This window comes from Buteo buteo, chromosome 1 (genome assembly GCF_964188355.1).
Source record: "Buteo buteo chromosome 1, bButBut1.hap1.1, whole genome shotgun sequence".
NCBI classification, from domain to species: Eukaryota; Metazoa; Chordata; class Aves; order Accipitriformes; family Accipitridae; genus Buteo; species Buteo buteo.
The window spans coordinates 85,956,143-85,974,090 of NC_134171.1; the positions used below are offsets into that span (position 1 = coordinate 85,956,143).

Consider the following 17,948-nt stretch of genomic DNA (forward strand, 5'->3'; position numbering starts at 1 on the left):
GTGGTTTTCTCGGGGTTGTCCGTAGCTTTAGTTTTTGGACTGTGTTGGAGTGTTGGTTTTTTCCTCTCCTCGTAGACTTCTTATGTTTCAAAATATTCTGTGATTGCTGATTTTTACTGCAGTAAGGGAAGAACGTGGCTTTTTCGATAGCCAGATTGTATGTTTGTTTGTTCTTTTATTTTTGGCTTCTTAGGAGCTTTTTGCCACTTCTCACTTTCTAATTGTCTCTTTTTCTAATCCAGGCATTTCTTATGCTCAAAGCCAAAACTTCTTATGGCAACTTTTTGTCACCTGCTTTTTAGAACAGAATAGAAAAAAACAGGTTCTGGCTTAAGGATCTGTGAAAGTAGGACAACATAAAGGCTAATTTTAAGGTTTTCTTTTGTGATAGAACAGAAAACAAGTGAGTGTTTAGAGGGCAAAGACCTGGCTGCACCCAGAGTTCTAGTTTAAGCTTTATAACAGCGTATTTCTTGTAACCTCAGAGGAGGAAAGTGGGATCCTGGTTAACACTGCAAGGGTAAAAACATACCAAAAAGAAATTGCTGGGGCACCCAGACTATTTGCGGTTCAGGATAATATAGGGGCGACTTGACAGGAGATTCAAGGTAACGAGCAGGTCTGTTATGTGCCTAGGAAGAAAGTTCAGCAGAGACTGTGGTGGCTGTGAGACCCCGGTGAGGGAGGCTGCGCTTGCTGAAATGGGATGCTGCAGTTAAAGACTGGCAAAGAAAGGAAAAGCAGGCCCTGGCCTCTTGGGAGAAAGTCATCTGTGTGTCTTGGATAATGTTGTCATGTCTGGAGATGGCTGAGATTTTTCAAGAACTTGCAGTGTGACAGAGTATGCAGAGAAGTCGTGGTTTCATTGTTTGGTTTTAACAATGTAAATAACAAAAGTGATGACTGAAGAGGCAAGTGTTTCTCAGAGGAATTGCTATTTTTTCCCCTCCTGTCATTCCCCAGGCTGCTTGAGGTTTGCCTGGTTTGCTGGTGCTGCCCGGAGCTGCCGGGGTACTGAGCGCTGGCTCTGACAGTGATCTACAACAGCCTTGCTTCAGACGAGGCAGGAGTGAGCCACAGAACAACTTGCTAACATGTTTGATCACTTCCATAATTTCAGTCTCGGTGTGCACTGATAAACCGAAAGACAGAGGCAATCGTGGCGACAGGGAATTTTAAAATGTTTGTTGTGAATGGTGAAGCTGAATGTTAAATAGCAACATTTTGAAATACTACTTCATAGCAAAATCTCAGGCAAAGATGACAGGCTCTCTGCAGATAAGAGGAGTGCCATGAAGTATCACTGTGAGAGATAGTTAATGGGAATCAGGTGTTGATTCCTGTTAACCTGCCATTGCAGGCTCTGCAAGGAGTGCTCCTGCCTTCCCTGGTGGGGTCTGAAGCGCCCTTACTGATGCACAAATGCTCTACGTGAGTGTTGGGATGGACTCTAGGCAAGTTAGGCTCACTCAGAGGAGTTGGAGACTGTGCAGCTCTGTGCGTTGACCTAATGCCTGTGCTCTGACTTCTCAGACTGCTGTGCAAAAGATGCCAGCGCCGGTGCGGCTGGCCCTTCTGGGGAGGAACCCATGGCCGCGGAGCATCTCCTTTGTTCCTCAGCTGGCGACCGAGCCCCGGCTCACCGGGACTGATCCCAGCCCAGGTCAGAGTTTGGCAGCTGCCATCTACCTTGTAGCACATGTCTGGAGTCATCTGTTTCCTTCACAACTATTGTTTCCTAGAGCATATTCCCAGAGGATTTGCCAGCCTACTCGCTTTGCATTAGCCCGTGAGCGGGGCCAACCAACCCGTTTTCCCTGGGAGGTTATTTCTGGCCGAACAGGCTTCACTCTGCACAACCGATCTTGTTAAATGCAGTTTCCTTTCTTGCTTTCGTTCCACTAGTTATAACGGGCTTTCTCGGACTGTTGAAATAATGTCTGTCTTTGTTCTGATATGAGACCCTAGTGTAGATAGACAATCCCCCCAGAAGTGCATCTTTTAGAACGGATAAAAGGCGGTTTCTAAATTGCAATTTAAATTGATTTTGATAGAAAGGATGGAGGAATCATACGTAGGAGAAAAACCTTTTAAAATGAGAACTGAAGCAAATATAGTTTAGTAGTATATGCGTTACAGAATGAACAGCATATTGTATGTGCTGTGTTAGAGGTATGTTATGAATAACAAAAGCACTGGAGCATTTACATATTTGTTTTCAGAAATCCTGGCAGTTGGATTTCACCATTCTGTGCCTCTTTGCCAGAATCACTAAACAGTGGTACATATGGCTTCTGAAGTACCATATGCCGTAGAAAACGTTAGCTGATGCCTATACTGATGCGACACACTATAGTCTTTATTTAGATTTTTTTGCAGTTTTGAACAAAGAATATTAGATCATGCAAAACATTGTGCAAGCAGTATGTAGTACTACATACAGTAAAACATAATATATTACACCCAAAGAAAAGCAAACTAAAAAAGGGTAAGAAATGGTAGTATTGTGAATTAGAATGTGCACGTGCCAAGAAATGTATCAAACGGTGTGACATGGTTTTGTACAGCTCAGACAGGAGATTTTCTACTGCTTAAAGCAAAGAGTTAAGAGACAGAGCTATGTGGATGTACAGATTTTATTAAATCCCAGGTCCAAGAGACGTTCCCTGTTCCAAAAAGTACTTGGCCTTAAATTTAAGTACATGCTTAAAATCCATTGAAAGTGAAGGAAACATGTGCATGAGTGCTTCTCTGCACAGAGCCCTCATTGTAGGAGCAGCGATAACTCTGTTCTCTCCCACATAGTTGTCTGAAAATAGTGACAATGAACACAATTTTGATGAGTCATGCTAGAAGCACCTTGAAAATAAAATGCAATGGTTTCAAACACAATGACCACCAAGTCCAATCTGGAATTAAAAAAATGAAACCAGGCTTTTGTTTTGACAAGACTTTTTAAAACACATTTTCCCCCTCCCTCTTGACAGCCCTAATGATTACTGCATTCACATAGTTGATGGCAGTGGAAACGCCAAACCCTGAGGGGAGCCTGATGCCGGTGTTGTAGAGCACCAGGAGCAGCCGAAGGAGAGCATGGTCCTGACGGGGAGCAGAGCAAGGCGGTGTGTCCCACCATCGCAACTCTCTACTGGAGCAGTGCTCCGCTCTCCCCTTTCCCCTCTCTTCTGCCTCCTTTGCATCGAGACCCCTGCCCTGTTGACACTTAAGAGGCTTAACTTTAAGCACCAGAGTAGATCAAATGGGATTGCTCACATATTTAAGCAAAGGTATAATGTTAGGAGATGGGGGAGAAGCATCACATCTCTACCTCTCGGTTGGCTTCCTGCTCCTAAAACAGACTCAGTTCCAGTGCTGGAGGAGAGTACATTAAGGGATTCACACAGCTGCTGCTAAAAGTATGTTGGTGTGGTACAACAAGTGTTAAACCATGAAAAGTTGGAAATTGGGGAAACAATTTGCAGACGCCTATTAGGTTGAGGCCAACCAACTAACCACACCAGAGACAAAGCTAGTGCAAAAATAAAAGGTAGATGAGGGTTAACCTCCAATACAGCCAAAGCAGAGTGACTTCCCTGGCAGGTGGGAGCAGAAGGCTAAAAGGACAAGGGCTTACAACTGAGCCTGCATCACTGATGGCCGGGCAGGGGAGATGGGGGGAGCCACAACCATGGGCTAGGGGAAGAGCTGTCCAATAAGCCTTGAGGACAGCACACGTGGGGTTAGAGATGGGCATCACCACAGTGCAGCATGCTATCCCCGTGGGGGAAGTGTGGATGCGGAGCTCTTGGGGTGCTGCAGAAAGATGTATGTAGGGATTGAATAGCACAGGCAATTGCAGACAGGCCGACATTGGGGCGAAAAGGCTGTAATTCCCTGAGTGGCTGACAGAAGTAGAAAAGGCACTGAGAGCTATCAGTGGTCTTTCACAGCGTGAGCGAAAGTAGTCAAAGATTTAAGATGCTGAGGCTGTCATAGAAATTCATCTGTGAGGCAAGGAGTGTATGCTCTTATGTGTAGGTAGCATTTTTACACATTTTATGAACCACTACTTAAATGAATGGATGTAAACAGAAATAGAAGTAGGAGTGGAAGCTGAAGGCAGGCAGGCAGAGGGATGAGGGAAGCTTTCATTGAGCACCTATTTGAGGTTGCTTCCTGGGTTCATTGAAAACTAAATAATGGCTCAAATGCAAACCTCTTTAGGTGATTGTAATTTCATGAAAGTAATAAGACGGGAAGATTAACATATTTGCATCCATCTGATCCCAAGGTGTTTTAATTCCTTTGTAGGAACAAGGACTGTTACAGGACCTATGAGCAGAGGGAAATGGAGCCTCTTTTCCCGGAGAAAGGCGGTAGCAGCAGTGCCGAGCAGGTGCTCCTTCCTTCCATCTCTGGCCTACACATCGCTTGAGGGAGACCGCGGTGAGTGCCCAGCCTGCCCCAGTTATGCAGCTGCCCTTCCTGGGCTGTGAACCAAGATGTCAAAACCGGCACTGAGCCCACTATGTCATGAGCGGGGAGGTTGTCCAGATTGCAGCGGGTAGACCTCCGGAGAGGAAGGACAACCTGAGTCAGATCGACTATTGAGCAGGTCAATGCAGCTCATTCCCCTGCGCAGGCAGCGGGTTGTGCCTGAAGTGCTTGGGCAGGAGGGACTGTTCTGCGCTTGGTGCTCCCAGGCAGTGCAGGTGTGGGTGCTGTGGACTTGCCCTGCCACCCCTTTCATGGGGTTTAGAAGAGCTCACACACAGGAAATCTGCTTTGAAGTTGCCTGGGTTTATTTCCCAAAAAAAAACTTCACTAAAACAAGAAAGGAAACCTCTGCTCAAGTCAGTTATAGTGGCATCTCAAAGCCCTTGACTGTTTGATTTCAAACCCACGCTTGTGGATGCTGAGAGGTGTGACACCAATGTATTCACCAGCCTGAGCTGCTTTCCAGGCTGTCTTGACATGCAGTCTCCCCGTGCTGAAGATGATATGTATCCTTTATGGGCATAAACAGGTGATTTGCTGAATTAGTCTTGCCACCTTTCCTTTCAAGAAGCATCCACCACTGTCTGCCCTGTGGTTCGGAAAGGGGTTAACGCTTCCCCTTCCTAAAGCTCGACTTGCCAGGACATCTCCCGTGTGCTGCAATTATTAAATGACACTTCACAACTTCATCTCCTCTTCTGCTACATCTGCTTGCTGCTCCCATGTGCAGCCTCGCTCACATCCCAAACATCTAAATGCATTGTTTCCTCTGTTTCTCCTGCCAGCATGGAAGGAAGCCATCCTTGAAGCAGGATTGCCTTTGAGCTGGCAGCAGATGAGTGATTGGCATTGGGCATTACTGCTGAGACTCTGGCAGGCCGTTTAGCAGAGAACCTTGGCTAATGAATGTCATCCACACCTAGCAGATGTGCCACTGGCTGCCATGCCAGATTTTTGACATAATACAGTGCTGCTGGACACGACAGTGCTCGGGAAAAGCCGCAGCTTAACTTGTGCCTTCACTGCAGCGTTCAGTCTCACTCACAGTTCTGCAAGAGCGAAACAAAACCTGCGTGACGGAGGGCGGCCCGCGGGTGTCTCCTGTTCCTTGCCTGTGTTTTTATTGGGTGCGTAAATCATATTTGTGCTGGTTTCCCTCGCGTGCCCGGGGACCTAAAAAAAGAAAGAAAAGAAAAACCATCCTATGGTTGCAGCTCGGGCTTCAGCTGGTCCCCCCAGCCCCCTCGACCCCCCGCTTTGCCCCCCCCCGCCGCTCCGGGGCTGGACGGGGTGCGGCAGCCGGCGGGGCTGGGGGGGGCCGAGCACGGCAGGCGCAATCGTGGGCCGTGTGTGTGTGTGTCCCCTCTCCCGGGAGCCGGCTGTGCTGCAGGAAGGTGCCTGGGACGTGAATCTCGCCGCCGGCAGCATCTTGGGCTTCGTCTTTCCTCTCCTGCCCTCCATCGGAGGGAAGGCGGCATTTCCCCTGCAGAGCAGCTGCCTTGCCGGGGGAAAGCCGGGGGGGCACCCTCCACCCCCCACCCCCCCGCGCCCCGAAACTCCTCCAGCCTCCTGGGGGCTGCCCCTTTACCCCCCCCCCCCCCGGGTACGGCCGGGGGAGCGGCCGCCGCAGGGGACGGGGCTGCCTCCCGATGCCGGCCGTAATCCCGGACAGCGGCATCGCCGGGGAGGGACGCGGGGGGGACACGCTCATCCCGCCCCGCCGCCGCACCTGGTGAGCGGGGCTCCGGGTACGAGCTCCTTCGGCCGGCGGGGGGATTTTGGGCCGAGATCTTTGCTCTTACGGCACTCGATAACTCGGTCATTCGCCTTCTCCAATCACCGGCCGGGGGATGCCGTCCCGGCGGGGTTTGTCGTCGTCCCCCCAGCCCCTGCCCCGGTCAAGTCACCTGCTGGTCCGTCGCTCCCCCCCCCCCGCTTCTGCGGCTTCGTGCAGGACCGTCTTCCACCCGCCCCATCACCACAACCCGCACCTTTGCTTTTTATTCCCTGCCCCGCAGGAGAGGTGTCCCCAAAACCTGTCCTTCCCCCCACCACCACCCGTGGGGGGTGCCTGCCCAGGCTGGAATCGGTGTCCCAGGGCTGCTGCCTGCACCAGCTGGGTTTTGGGAGGTTCAGACACGATTAGCTCTGCGTGGCGGGGGGGGAAGGTTGCTTCCCCCCCACCCCAGCCGGCTGAAAGTCAAGTTCAGCACAGCGTTGCTGGGCTGGGCTGGTCGGGATGCTTTCAGGGAGGGAGGCGGGGGGGGGGGGGTGTAATACCAGAGGTATCGTATCAAAATAAGAAATGCTCTGGTTGCACGAGATCGGGCGCCAATGCACGAGTGCAACGCAGATCACTGCCGCTCTTCCCGGTTTTTTCCTCAGCCTCTTTATCTTTCAATTGAAAACCAATTAAAGGTTTCTATAAATCTGTTAGCATCCCTTCTACGTGGGGCCCTCTGATGCCTGCTGTATTGCCCTTTAGATGCCTCTTCCTTTTTTTGTTTTACAATTGTTGTATCAATATAATGCTTCCTTTCTTCCTCTGTCTCTATAGATACAGATATACAAGGCAAACTAAAGGTTTCGACTGCTATTCAGTGCCTCCTCATTTGTCCCGGAGCCGTAACAGTGGTGCCCTTTCTCTTCTGGCTGCTTTTCCCTGCTTCTGGAGCAGCAGTTATGGGAGAAGCAGATGGCTACTGATTGGGTGAGCTTTGTGGCTTTAATACTGAATACTTTATGGAAAAGGACTTTATCATGCTTGGTTGGTCAGAGGAACAACGGGATGAGATTTATGACTAGGGAAAATAAATCTTTTTGAGTTTCAGGCTCCTTCACACACCCCACGTCAAGTCACTGTAGCAGAGCTGGAGCTGAAATCCTCTGCATCTTTCTTTTTTTCCTCCCTCCCCCTCTGTCTGTCTGTCCTTTCACTGCTCTCCCCACCCCCTCTCTGCCAGGGTTTAGCAAACCTCTGCAAACTTTAGGGACTGTCACTCACAGAAGCAGCGGAGGCCTTCACAGCCCTGCAGGCTGCGCGGGGAAGGATAAGACCATCCCCAGATGCGGATCATTCGCCTGACGGGAAAATGCTGGGCAGTCAGCTCCTGCCAAGGCTTGTCCACCTGTGACCCGGAAAGCGGCCCCCCGGGGTCCCGGTGGGGAGTTTTGAGTGACATCCTCATAAACCCCACAACACGGGGGCCGTGTGGCCACCAGACAGATGCCCGGGTCAGGCTGCCTCCCGCTCCCTCCGGAGCCCGGGTCTCCTGAATGAGAGGGAGCCCAGCCCTGCCCGAATCCGCTGTGCCCCACGCTGGGCAGCCCCCGGGCCGGGGGCTGTGGGACTGTCCCCCGGTCGCCCCCACGGAGGCTCAGCCCTTGCCGCCAGCCACAGCCTGTCAGCTGTCGAGTCCTGGTTTCTGTACGGTCTGACGCCAAAGCGGGAAGATGACCAAGGGCCGTGCAGCAGGGTGGGCTCCAGCCCCATCGTGGGCTGCTGGTGGTGGCACGTAGGGACAGAACGGCCCAAGGGCGTACAGGAGGCAGAAGCAGATATCAGTCCTAGAGGGGTTTCCCCATTTCGTTTCTCTCTCCTTCCTCTCCCGTATATCCCATAACATCCTCTACCAGGCTATTAAACATTTTCAGGCAGCTAAAGCTACATGAAAGCTTTCCAGGTTTTAAGCCTTGGTGCTGCTATCAGGTCGAGCAAGGAGGAGAAACAGAAAGCCATGGTTGAGAAAAATAATTTTGAGACAGAAAGTCAGAAGTGATTTGGGGCTCTATATTAACCATTTAACTAACCACCCTATATTACATTTAGTGTAATAGATGAATGTAATTACATTCTGGTCAGTTATGAAAAAAATTTTGTGACCCTTTGGTGAATATAGAAATTAATATTTCTGACTAGTTTCTTCGCTTGCTTGGGAAGAAGCGGAAGATAAGTTCAAGCACCATCAGGCGCTGAAGAAATAGCCGAGGTACTTTTGGCATCTCCGAGTCATGAGAAAATGGGTGGGGAAGGGATGCCGAGTCCCGCTGTGGCTGCCTGAGGCTCCTGGGGCAGCAGGACTGCTTGCTGCTTCTGGGGTGAACCACAGCCAAAGCTGGCGTCTGGCAAAAAGGGCTTTACAGCTTTGTAGTGTGGTGGTCACTTGACCTGGGAGTCCCAGGCGCTGCTGCAAGCATCGGTGAGATGCGATTGAAGGGTTGACAGAAATAAAAAGGACGGGGCTGCGGGCTTGCTTGGGAGCTGAGCTGGAAAGGAGATAGGACTGGCATTACCTGTGTACCTCAGCCTTGCTGAGGGCCTGGTGGTGGGGAAATGTCCAGCTGGTTGTGGGGCTGAGGAGTCCCAGAAGGATCCCCTTCCCCTTTTGGAAGGATTTCTGGTGGGAGAAATACCACTCCTCCGTGCCGCCGTTTGCTGGTCTGCAGTGTGGTGGTGATGCTGCTGTGATGCCCTGGCACAGGACCTTCCGAGGAAAGGCGCCGTCCGCAACCCCGGTAACAGTTAAATGCAGAAAGGATGATTTGTCATTCAGCTGAGGCCCCGATTTATTTCCACTACAGAGGCCTAGCTGCTGGTGTTTCTCTCAGGGGAAGGGAACCATTCTGCCTGCATTTCTTCAGGCATCAGGAAAGCTTGTGGCCCCCCCGTTTTGTTCTGAGTCTCTTTTCCATTCCACCTCGTCTGGCCCCCCACCCCGAGGACTGCAGGCCGGCCCTGCCTTGGGCAGCACTGGGCAGAGATAGGAGCAAGGCAGCTTTGGGCATCCCTTCATCCTCCTCCCTGCGGTCCCCCAGCACCGCCTGAATGATTGTAGCTGGGCTTGTGCGCTTCTGGGAACTTGTGTATTTTCTCAGGGATTTTATTTCACAGGTGACTGTACTACACAGTCACCTGTGAGCTGACTATCAGCTGTGTGTGTGTCTCCTCGGAGGACTAACCGTATATCCCTAGGCTTGGCGTGTGTCAGAACTTCGAGGCAGCATTTCCCCAAGGGATGCAAGGGTGTTTGCGAGAACAGGTTACGCAGCCCCACCTGGCCCCTTTCTTTCCGCCTCATCTTCCTGGGTGAAATCTGGGGATGGAAAGAGGACCCCCCCCAGCGCAGCCAGGAGGGTGCCCTGACATCCTCAGAGAGACAGAAACCCCCCCCGTCCTTTGCAGCCATCCCTGGGGTAACTCATCACGACCAGAAACCTGGCACTTCCCACAGAGAGGCAAAGCGGCAGCTGGGCATCAGTGCTCCCTGGCCCCTTGGCCCCCACAACCGCCCTCTTCCCCCCATCGGGGTCCTGGCTGTGGAGCGGCAGAGCCCGGGCCGCCCCCCCGGGGCTCGATGGCCGTCGACCCACGCGTGTCCATGGGACTCTGTCTTGCCTGTCGGAGCCCCGGTCCTTCCCCGGCCGCTGCCGGGGACTCCCCTTCCCCGGGAGCCGGTGGTCGGTGGGCGCCTCCATACCGGGCGGGGGCCGTCGGCGGCGCCGGGGGCTGCGGGGCCGGGGCTGCGCTTTTGGGGGGGGCTGGAAGCAGCGGCGCGGCGGCGTTGGGCGGCCGGGGGCTCCGCAGCCCGGGTCGCCCTCGGTTCTCCGCGGGAGGTTTTCTGGCGGAATAAACGCGCGTAATACCATGCCCGTAGGTAACGAGGTAGTTGGTCCGCGGTGTCGGGGGGGCGGCGGGCAGGGCTCGCAGGGCCCCCCGGGGCGGGCAGCGCACCTGCCCGGAGGCACGGCCGGTGCTGGCGGCCGGGGAGCCGCTCTCTCCCCGGTTAGGGCCGGGCAGAGCCGGGCCGGGCCCCATTCGTCCCGCCTGCGGGGCTGGAGCCGGATCGGGCCCGGGCGCACCTTCGCTGTCCCCCGCGTCCCCACTCCCGTCCCCAAAATCCCTGCGCGGCTTCTCGGTGAGCCCGGGGGAGCGGCTGCCTCCCAAATCGGCGGACTTGGATGCCGCCCGGTTTGCACGGCGGGCTTCCCAGCGCCGCCGAGACCGGCACCGGGCTCCTCCAGGCAGCCGGGGTCGGCTGGGGTTTGCTGTGGGCGCTCCCCGGCCGTGGTACTTGGAAGCATAAACTTAAAAAGGGCAGAGTCCGTGTACATCAAAGTGTTATTCTGCGGGGCTGAGGCGACGCTGTTGCCTGAGATTCACTTTTACGGTAGCATCCGAGGCTGAATAAATGCTCGTAAATGCCGCTACGGTCCTTTTTAGTATCGGGGAATTTCGGTAGCTGAGATAATGTCGAAGCAATTTCGAGATAGTTTATGTACCGTGGTGTCCCTTAAAATTCTCGAGAATAAAAATAACGCGTAGGTTTTCTTTCCCCCCTACTAATGACAGTCATTCGGACAATTTATATCACACAGCGAGAGCTGCAGCATTTAAAAAAAAAAAAAAAAAAAAGGAGAAAGAAAAAAAAACAGGAAAAGGGGCAAACCCCCCCTTTGAAGCAGGAATTGAGATCCAAATTTTTACAGACTCCCATATTTTTAATGTTATGACAATCTCCGTTTTAGGAGACGCTGCGTTTTGTCGAATTAATAAGATAAATGTTGAAAGCATATTATATGCAGCCTTTAATCCTAATGCAAGGAAAATTGTAATTATGTAGAGGATAAGTGAATTTGAAAGCCAAACATCAGCCCACTCTCTGATTGCAAACAACGCTCCATTCGCCTCTGGAAAACGCTTTGTCTCTTCTTTTGTTTAGTTCAAGGGGCTTTAAATTCTATTTTTAATTCCCCCCCCCCCCCCTCTGTTTTGTGTCTGAAATGACGGCGGTAAGGAAGGAACCGGCACACACTTTTCCTTGCGCTAAAACCCTTATTTTGGCACAGAGCGTCTGCGGATGCTTTTGGTTTCCAAACCTGCGTGCGTGTCCGTAAATACCCGCGCCCCGCGCCTGCGGGGGTGCGAGCCCGGGCGCTGCCCCCGAGTCCCGGGGCCGGCGAGCTCTGCGGCGGGCGGGGGGCAGCCCGGCGGGGGGCAGCCCGCCCGGGACCGCCCCGTCGGTTCCGTTCTCCGCTCCGGACCGGGCGGGGACGCCGGCCCGGGGAAGGCTCCGGCGGGGCTGCCCGCTCCCGGTGCCCGGCGGCACGTCGGGCCTCCGCCGGGCGCCTTCCCCGCCTCGGCCGCCGGCAATCCAGAAGAGCCGGGTTTGTGGAGCCGGGCGGGCGTTTAATTCCCCCCTCCGCCCCCGCCGCACGGGCATCCCCGCCTGCCTTTGGATAAAACCCGGCGGGGGGGGGGGTGGGGAGGGGTGGATTTCGATTCGTACGTCTGAGGGCTCCCCGCTGCCCGGCAGGTGAGAGGGCAGAGCGGGAAGGCGGCCGCCGGGACCCCGGCGCCGGGCGGAGCGGCCGTCGGGCCCCCCCCGCCCGGCTCCCCGCCCCGCACCCCCCTGCCAGGCCGGGCCGGAGCGGCGGTCCCCAAACTCGCAGACTGCCACGGCAAAGGGTGGGCGGGGGCGGGGGGGGTGCGCCCCGGCTCGCCCCGGCCTCCACCCCCCTCTCTTTCTCCCCCCCCGCAGGTACCCGGTGGCGGCGGAGCCAGGTGAGGGGCGGGCGGGCGGGCAGCGAGCGGGCAGCCCCCGAAGGGGTTAAAGGGAGGGGACGTGGGCTGTCACGCGTCATTGGGCAGATTATGTGCAGCAAACAAAAAGTGTGTGTCTGTGTGCCAGTCACTCACTGCATCGGGTCCATCTGCACCGCTCGCCTCCCCGGCCGCCTCCCCTCCTCGCCCGCCCGCCCGCTCCCCGCCGCCGCCCGCGCCCCGGCCCCCGGCCCGCCGCCTCCCCGGCCATGGAGCGGCACTGATACAATAGCGCCGGGGGCAGCGGAGGCAGGAGCCCGTCTTTGTGCCACTTGTCGGGGCGAGGATTACCTTCCCCCTCTCCCTGGTGAGTAAACCCGCGGAGGGGCCCCCGCCATCCCCCAGCGCTGCCGCCGGGCCCAGCGCCCGGCCCGGGGGGGAGCGGAGCGGAGCCGCGCCGCGCCGCGCCGGCGGGGTAGCCCCGGAGGAGGAGGAGGAGGAGGAGGGAACAATGCCGGGAGATGGCCGTGCCGGCGGCCGGGGCGCGGCGGCCCTGCCCGGGATGCGGTGCCCGGCGGCTCCGGCTCGGGGAGCGGCCCCGGCGCCGCCCGGCCCGGACAAAGGGCGGCCGGGGGGAGGCAGAGCCGCGGGGCCGGGGGGGGGACGACCCGGGGAGACGGGGAGATGCGGGGTCGTAGGGAGCCGTGCGGGGCCCGGCGAGGGCGGGTGGAAAGTTTGGCGGGGGCCGCTCGCTGCCGTTTGTTTCGTTTGGCGAAATAATCCCTTCGGGGAAAGGGATGCGTCGGGCAGCACCGTAACGAGGAGGGCGGCGGGGAGGCAGCGAACGCGCCCTCCCCCCGACTCCCGTTCCCGGGGTGGAGGGGGCCGGGAACCTCCGCCGCCCACGCCGCCGCTCCGGGGGGCGAAGTTCCCGGGGGCACCGAGCTGCCGGTGGTCTCCCGAAAGCGTTGGGGGGGGCGGCGGGGCGGGAAGGCGGCTCGGCGGGGCCGTGCCCGGTGCGAGCGGCTTCGGGTGTAAACAGGCGCACCGAGAGAAACACAGATTTATTCCCGAGCGAGCCCCGAAATGAACGATTTCGATGCCAGATGGGGTGGGGGGAAGGCAGCCGTACGCTAATCGGGTCGGAAAGGGCAAGGGCACCCGCAGCCCGGCGCCTAGCTCCTTCCCTGGCCTCGGCATCGCGGAGCGCGGCGGGAGGCGCGGGCAGCCCGGCGGCCGCCGTCCCGCTGCCCGCCGCCCGCTGCCCGCACCCTGCCCGCCTCGCCTCCGCCTGCATCCGTCCCCTCCTACAGCACGGGAGCCGGGGCTCACCCTCCTCCATAAATAAGCGTGTCGAGGTAAAAATAATTACCTCTGCTTGCTGCTTTTAATTAAAGTCTCGGAGGGAAAGTGCTGGATTATGGTAATGAGCAGACATACGTTCCCTCTTGTCGAGCGGAGCGGGAGGTGAGCTGACATGCAATCAGCGACAATGACAAGCCACTTGAAACCCATTCGCTCTGCTATTCTGTCACAGCCCGGAGACCGGCCCGGCTCCTCTCTTGCAGGGGCCCCGGAGCCCGGGGTGGGGGGGACACACCGGTCGGGAGCCCCGCTCCCCACCTCGGGCGGAGGCCCGCGGACGGTTTCCTCTTTTTGTCCGACCCCCACCCGTGACCGGAGCCGGCCGCTGGGTTCCCCCCCACCGCTCCTCGCGGCTGCCCGGTCGCTGCCCGGAGCCGGGTCCCGTCGCGCTCGCAGCCGGGGTCGCTGATAAATAAATCATCGCGGCAGCTTCCCCGCACCTCGCCTCCCGCTCGCTGAGCTCCTCGCTTCCTTTATTTTTTTTACAGAGCGGCGAAAGTGCTCGCCTGCCTCTTATTTTTATTTCTCTTTTTTTTTTTTTTTTTGTTAATCGTAGTTTTTTTTCCGAATTTTATTTTGTGTTCCCCGGCGGGTGGCGGCCGCATCTCCGCGCAGCGCTGCGGCGGGGCCCCGCCGCGCTGTAACTGCTCCGCTCGGTCCCTCTCTCCGCCCGCAGGCATGGAGGACGCCGGCGTCCAGAGGGGAATATGGGACGGGGACGCCAAGACGGTCCAGCAGTGCTTGACTGACATTTTCACCAGCGTTTACACCACCTGCGACATTCCGGAAAATGCCATTTTCGGCCCCTGCGTCCTGAGCCACACGTCCCTGTACGACAGCATTGCCTTCATCGCCCTCAAGTCCACCGACAAGCGCACCGTCCCCTACATCTTTCGGGTAAGAGCCGCTTATCTGCCGGGCACAGCCGCTCGCCCCGCAGCCGGGGAGCCGGCCCGTCGCCGCCGCTCGCCCCGATGGCCGGTGCCTGAGCGCATCCCCGCCGCGGAGCGCAGCCCCGTCGGGCCGCCCGCTGCTTGCCACGGCCGCGCCGAGCCGGGCGGGAGTCTCCTCCTCCGCCGCCGGCATGCTTTCGCCCCGCCGCCGGCGAGGGCAGAGCCGCTCCCGCCGCTGCCCGGCCCCGTTCCGTCGGTCGGTCGCTCCGTCCGTCCGTCCGTCCGTGCGCGTTTATTGAAGCGGCGTTTGCAGGTGGACACGTCGGCGGCCAACGGCTCGTCGGAGGGTCTGATGTGGCTACGGCTGGTGCAGTCGGCGCGGGAGCGGGAGGAGCAGAACCTGGAGGCCTACATCAAGAGCGGGCAGCTCTTCTACCGCTCCCTGCGCCGCATCGCCAAGGACGAGGAGCTGCTGGTGTGGTACGGCAAGGAGCTCACGGAGCTGCTGCTGCTCAGCCCCGCTCGGGCCCCCGCCCGCAGCAACGGTGGGTGCCCCGCGCGGCCGCCCCGCGCCCCCTCCCCACGGCCCCGGGTGACCGGGCGCCGCCGTGTCGGGGTGGAGGGGGGAGAGGCTGGGCGGGGATCCCCGCCCGGGGTGACGGCGGGGCGGTGGTGGTCGGCGGGGAAGGCGGCCGGCGTCGGGACCCCCCGCCCCCTTTCCCCTTCCTCCCCCGGGGAAAGCCCCGGCGCCGGCCCCGGCTGACGGTGCCCCCGTCTCTGTGTGTCCCGTCCCGCGTGTGCGTGTGCCCGGCCCCAGGCTCGCCGCCCTTCGCCTGCCCCGAGTGCAGCCAGCGCTTCCAGTTCGAGCTGCCCTTCGCCGCCCACCTCCGGTTCCGCTGCCCCAAGAGGCTGCACGGCCCCGACACCGGCCCCGCCGCCGAGGCCCCCGGCGGCAAGGAGGCGGCCGGCGGCAAGGAGCAGGAGGCCGGCAAGTACTGCAAGCCGGGCGGGCCGCTCCACCACCCCTTCCCCGGGGCCGACGGCGGCAGCGCCGCCGCCAGCACCAAGCCCTCCACGGACTTCCACAACCTGGCGCGGGAGCTGGAGAACTCCCGCGGCGGCCACGGCGGGTCCCCGGGGCGGCCGGCGCCCCCCGAGGGCGGCCCCGAGGCGGCGGCCGGGAAAGCCAAGCGGCGGTACCCCGAGGAGGAGGAGCGGGGCCCCGGGGCGGCGGCGCGGGGCCGCTTCCCGGCGGAGCGGCCGGGGCTGCCCTCGGCGCCCAAGGAGGAGCCGGTGTGCGCCCCGCAGCAGCAGTACCGGGCGGCCGGCTCCTACTGCGGCTTGGAGGAGGGCGGCCGCCTCTTCGCGCCGCCCAGCCCGGAGACGGGGGAGGCCAAGCGCAGCGCCTTCGTGGAGGTGAAGAAGGCGGCCCGCGGCCCCGAGCCCGACGGCGGCGGCGGCGGCCCCGAGGAGGGCCAGGAGCGCGCCTCCCCCGCCGCCCCGGGGGCGGGCGGCGGCGAGCCGGGGCTGTGCCCCCGCGGCGGCCCCGGGGGCCCGCTGTCCGCCCGCCTGGAGGGGGGCAGCCCGGCTCGGGGCAGCGCCTTCACCACCGTGCCGCAGCTGGGGGGCGGCCCCGGCGGCGGGGCGGAGGAGCGGAAGAGCGCCTTCTCCCAGCCCGCCCGCTCCTTCCCGCACGTCCCGCCGCTGGTGCTGGGCCAGAAGCTGGGCGGGCTGGGCGAGCCCTGCCCCGACGGCGCCGCCGCCCCCGCCCGCCTCTACGCCGCCGAGGCGCTGGCCGTCAAGCTGCCGGGCGGCGGGGAGGCGGCGGGCGGCGGCGGCGGGGGCGGCGGCGGCGGCGGGGGGGGCGGCGGCGGGGGCGGCGGCGGCGGCGGGGGGGGGCTGCCCAAGCAGAGCCCCTTCCTCTACGCCACCGCCTTCTGGCCCAAGAGCTCGGCGGCGGCGGCGGTGGCGGCGGCGGCGGCGGGGCCGCTGCAGCTGCAGCTGCCGTCGGCGCTGACGCTGCTGCCGCCGTCGTTCACCTCGCTGTGCCTGCCGGCGCAGAACTGGTGCGCCAAGTGCAACGCCTCCTTCCGCATGACCTCGGACCTGGTGTACCACATGCGCTCCCACCACAAGAAGGAGTACGCGCTGGAGCCCCTCGTCAAGCGGCGCCGCGAGGAGAAGCTCAAGTGCCCCATCTGCAACGAGTCCTTCCGCGAGCGCCACCACCTCTCCCGCCACATGACCTCGCACAACTAGCGGGGACACCCCCCCCAAAACCCCGGGGATCACCCCCCACCCACCCACCCGCCCGCCGCGGAGGGCAGCGGCCGCCCGCCGCGTTCTTTCCTTTCCTTTCGATGCACGCATTTTCACTTTCCGGGGAGGGGCGGGGAGGGCGGCAGGGGAGAAGGAGAAGAAAAAAGACGACGAAATGAAAAAAGAAAGAAAGAAAAAGAAAAAAAAAGAATAAAAGCACCGGGGGAAAAAAAAAAAAAAAAACAGACGAAGGAAAAAAAAAAAGCAAATGACTTAAAAAATACATTTTTTAAAATGTCATATATTGCAACATATTGATGCATTTGTCATACGTTTCTACTTAAATTATTAAGCACTTATGGTTTAGATGTAATAATAATTATATGTCGGGGTAAATTTTTATTTTAGATATAAAGCTAAAGGCGGGGAGGAGCGCGGCGGGGCCGGCGGGGGCGGCGGGCCGGGGTCCTGCATGCACCGGGCGCCTCCCGCCCGCCCGGCCCCCGCCGCCCGCGTCCCTTTTCCTACAGAGTGTCACTTGGTGCCCGTGAAATGGAGTCTCGATAGTTCCGTGTTACCTTTCCTTTTCGGTTCGTTTTTTGGGTTTTGGTTTTGATTTTTTTTTTTCCTCCCCCCTCTCGAAAAGATTTATTAAACTTTATAGTTTATCTGGGTATGTTGGATGCTTTGACAATAAATGACTTTATTTTCTTCAAAGCACCTGGACGTTAATCGATGCCGGGGGGTGGAGGGTGGGGGTGGGCGGTGGGGAGCGGGGCGGCCCCACGGCTGCGGGCCGGGAGCGGTGCTCCCGCCCGGGCCGGGCTGCGGGGAATGGGGGAGACCCCGCCGCTCTCCTCTGTGCTCTCCTTCCCTTCTCTCCTTCCTTCTTTCGGCCTCTCTTACATCCTCATGTCTGTTCATCTTTGGTTTCACCCCGCATTTTATTCACCGCTTCTTTGTCTCTCTTTCATCCTGTCCTTCCCTTCGTCTTCCTTTCGCGTTTTTGGTTTCGTTTCTTTCTTTTTGCCTTTCTGTCTTCCCCCCCACCCCCCCACCCCGTCTCTTCCTCTCTTTTCTCTCTCCTCTTTATTTCTCCTTTTCCTTTTTAATTTCTCGTTTCCTTTTCCTTTCCCTTTCCCCTTCCCCTCCCAGCCCCTCTCGGACCTCTCCTTTGCCCCATGCCACCCACCTACCCCTGCCAGGAGACTTTACTGACAGACACGCACGCATCCCCACCCCCCGGGCTGTGCGTGGTCCCCCGCTTGCAGGGTGGGGGGATCGCGGGCCCTGGCTGTGGGCAAAGCCCCCGGGGGTTGCACAGGGCCCGAAAAAGTCCCCAGCCCGGGGTGTCCTGGGACGGGGAGCGTTCGGGGGGTCCGGGGGTGAGATCC

At 58.8% G+C, this 17,948-nt stretch overlaps 1 protein-coding gene across 1 annotated transcript; it reads left to right on the forward strand.

The window, feature by feature from the left end:
- The first annotated feature begins 257 nt into the window (after nucleotides 1-257).
- Nucleotides 258-16,797, forward strand: PRDM8 (PR/SET domain 8). Its single transcript, XM_075039772.1, has 7 exons — nucleotides 258-1,663; nucleotides 4,312-4,446; nucleotides 5,283-5,624; nucleotides 7,055-7,207; nucleotides 14,079-14,299; nucleotides 14,609-14,840; nucleotides 15,113-16,797. The coding sequence occupies exons 5-7, from the start codon at nucleotides 14,081-14,083 to the stop codon at nucleotides 16,552-16,554; spliced, it is 1,893 nt and encodes a 630-aa protein (XP_074895873.1). The 5' UTR covers nucleotides 258-1,663; nucleotides 4,312-4,446; nucleotides 5,283-5,624; nucleotides 7,055-7,207; nucleotides 14,079-14,080; the 3' UTR covers nucleotides 16,555-16,797.
- The last annotated feature ends 1,151 nt before the right edge of the window (nucleotides 16,798-17,948 follow it).

What these genes read in the sequence shown, in the direction of transcription:
- PRDM8 (XM_075039772.1), top strand. Translation starts at nt 14,081, where the DNA reads ATGGAGGACGCCGGCGTCCAGAGGGGAATATGGGACGGGGACGCCAAG. An exon ending in CCGTCCCCTACATCTTTCGG is followed by an intron (nt 14,300 to 14,608) that starts GTAAGAGCCGCT and finishes CGGCGTTTGCAG; the next exon opens with GTGGACACGTCGGCGGCCAA. An exon ending in GGCCCCCGCCCGCAGCAACG is followed by an intron (nt 14,841 to 15,112) that starts GTGGGTGCCCCG and finishes GCCCGGCCCCAG; the next exon opens with GCTCGCCGCCCTTCGCCTGC.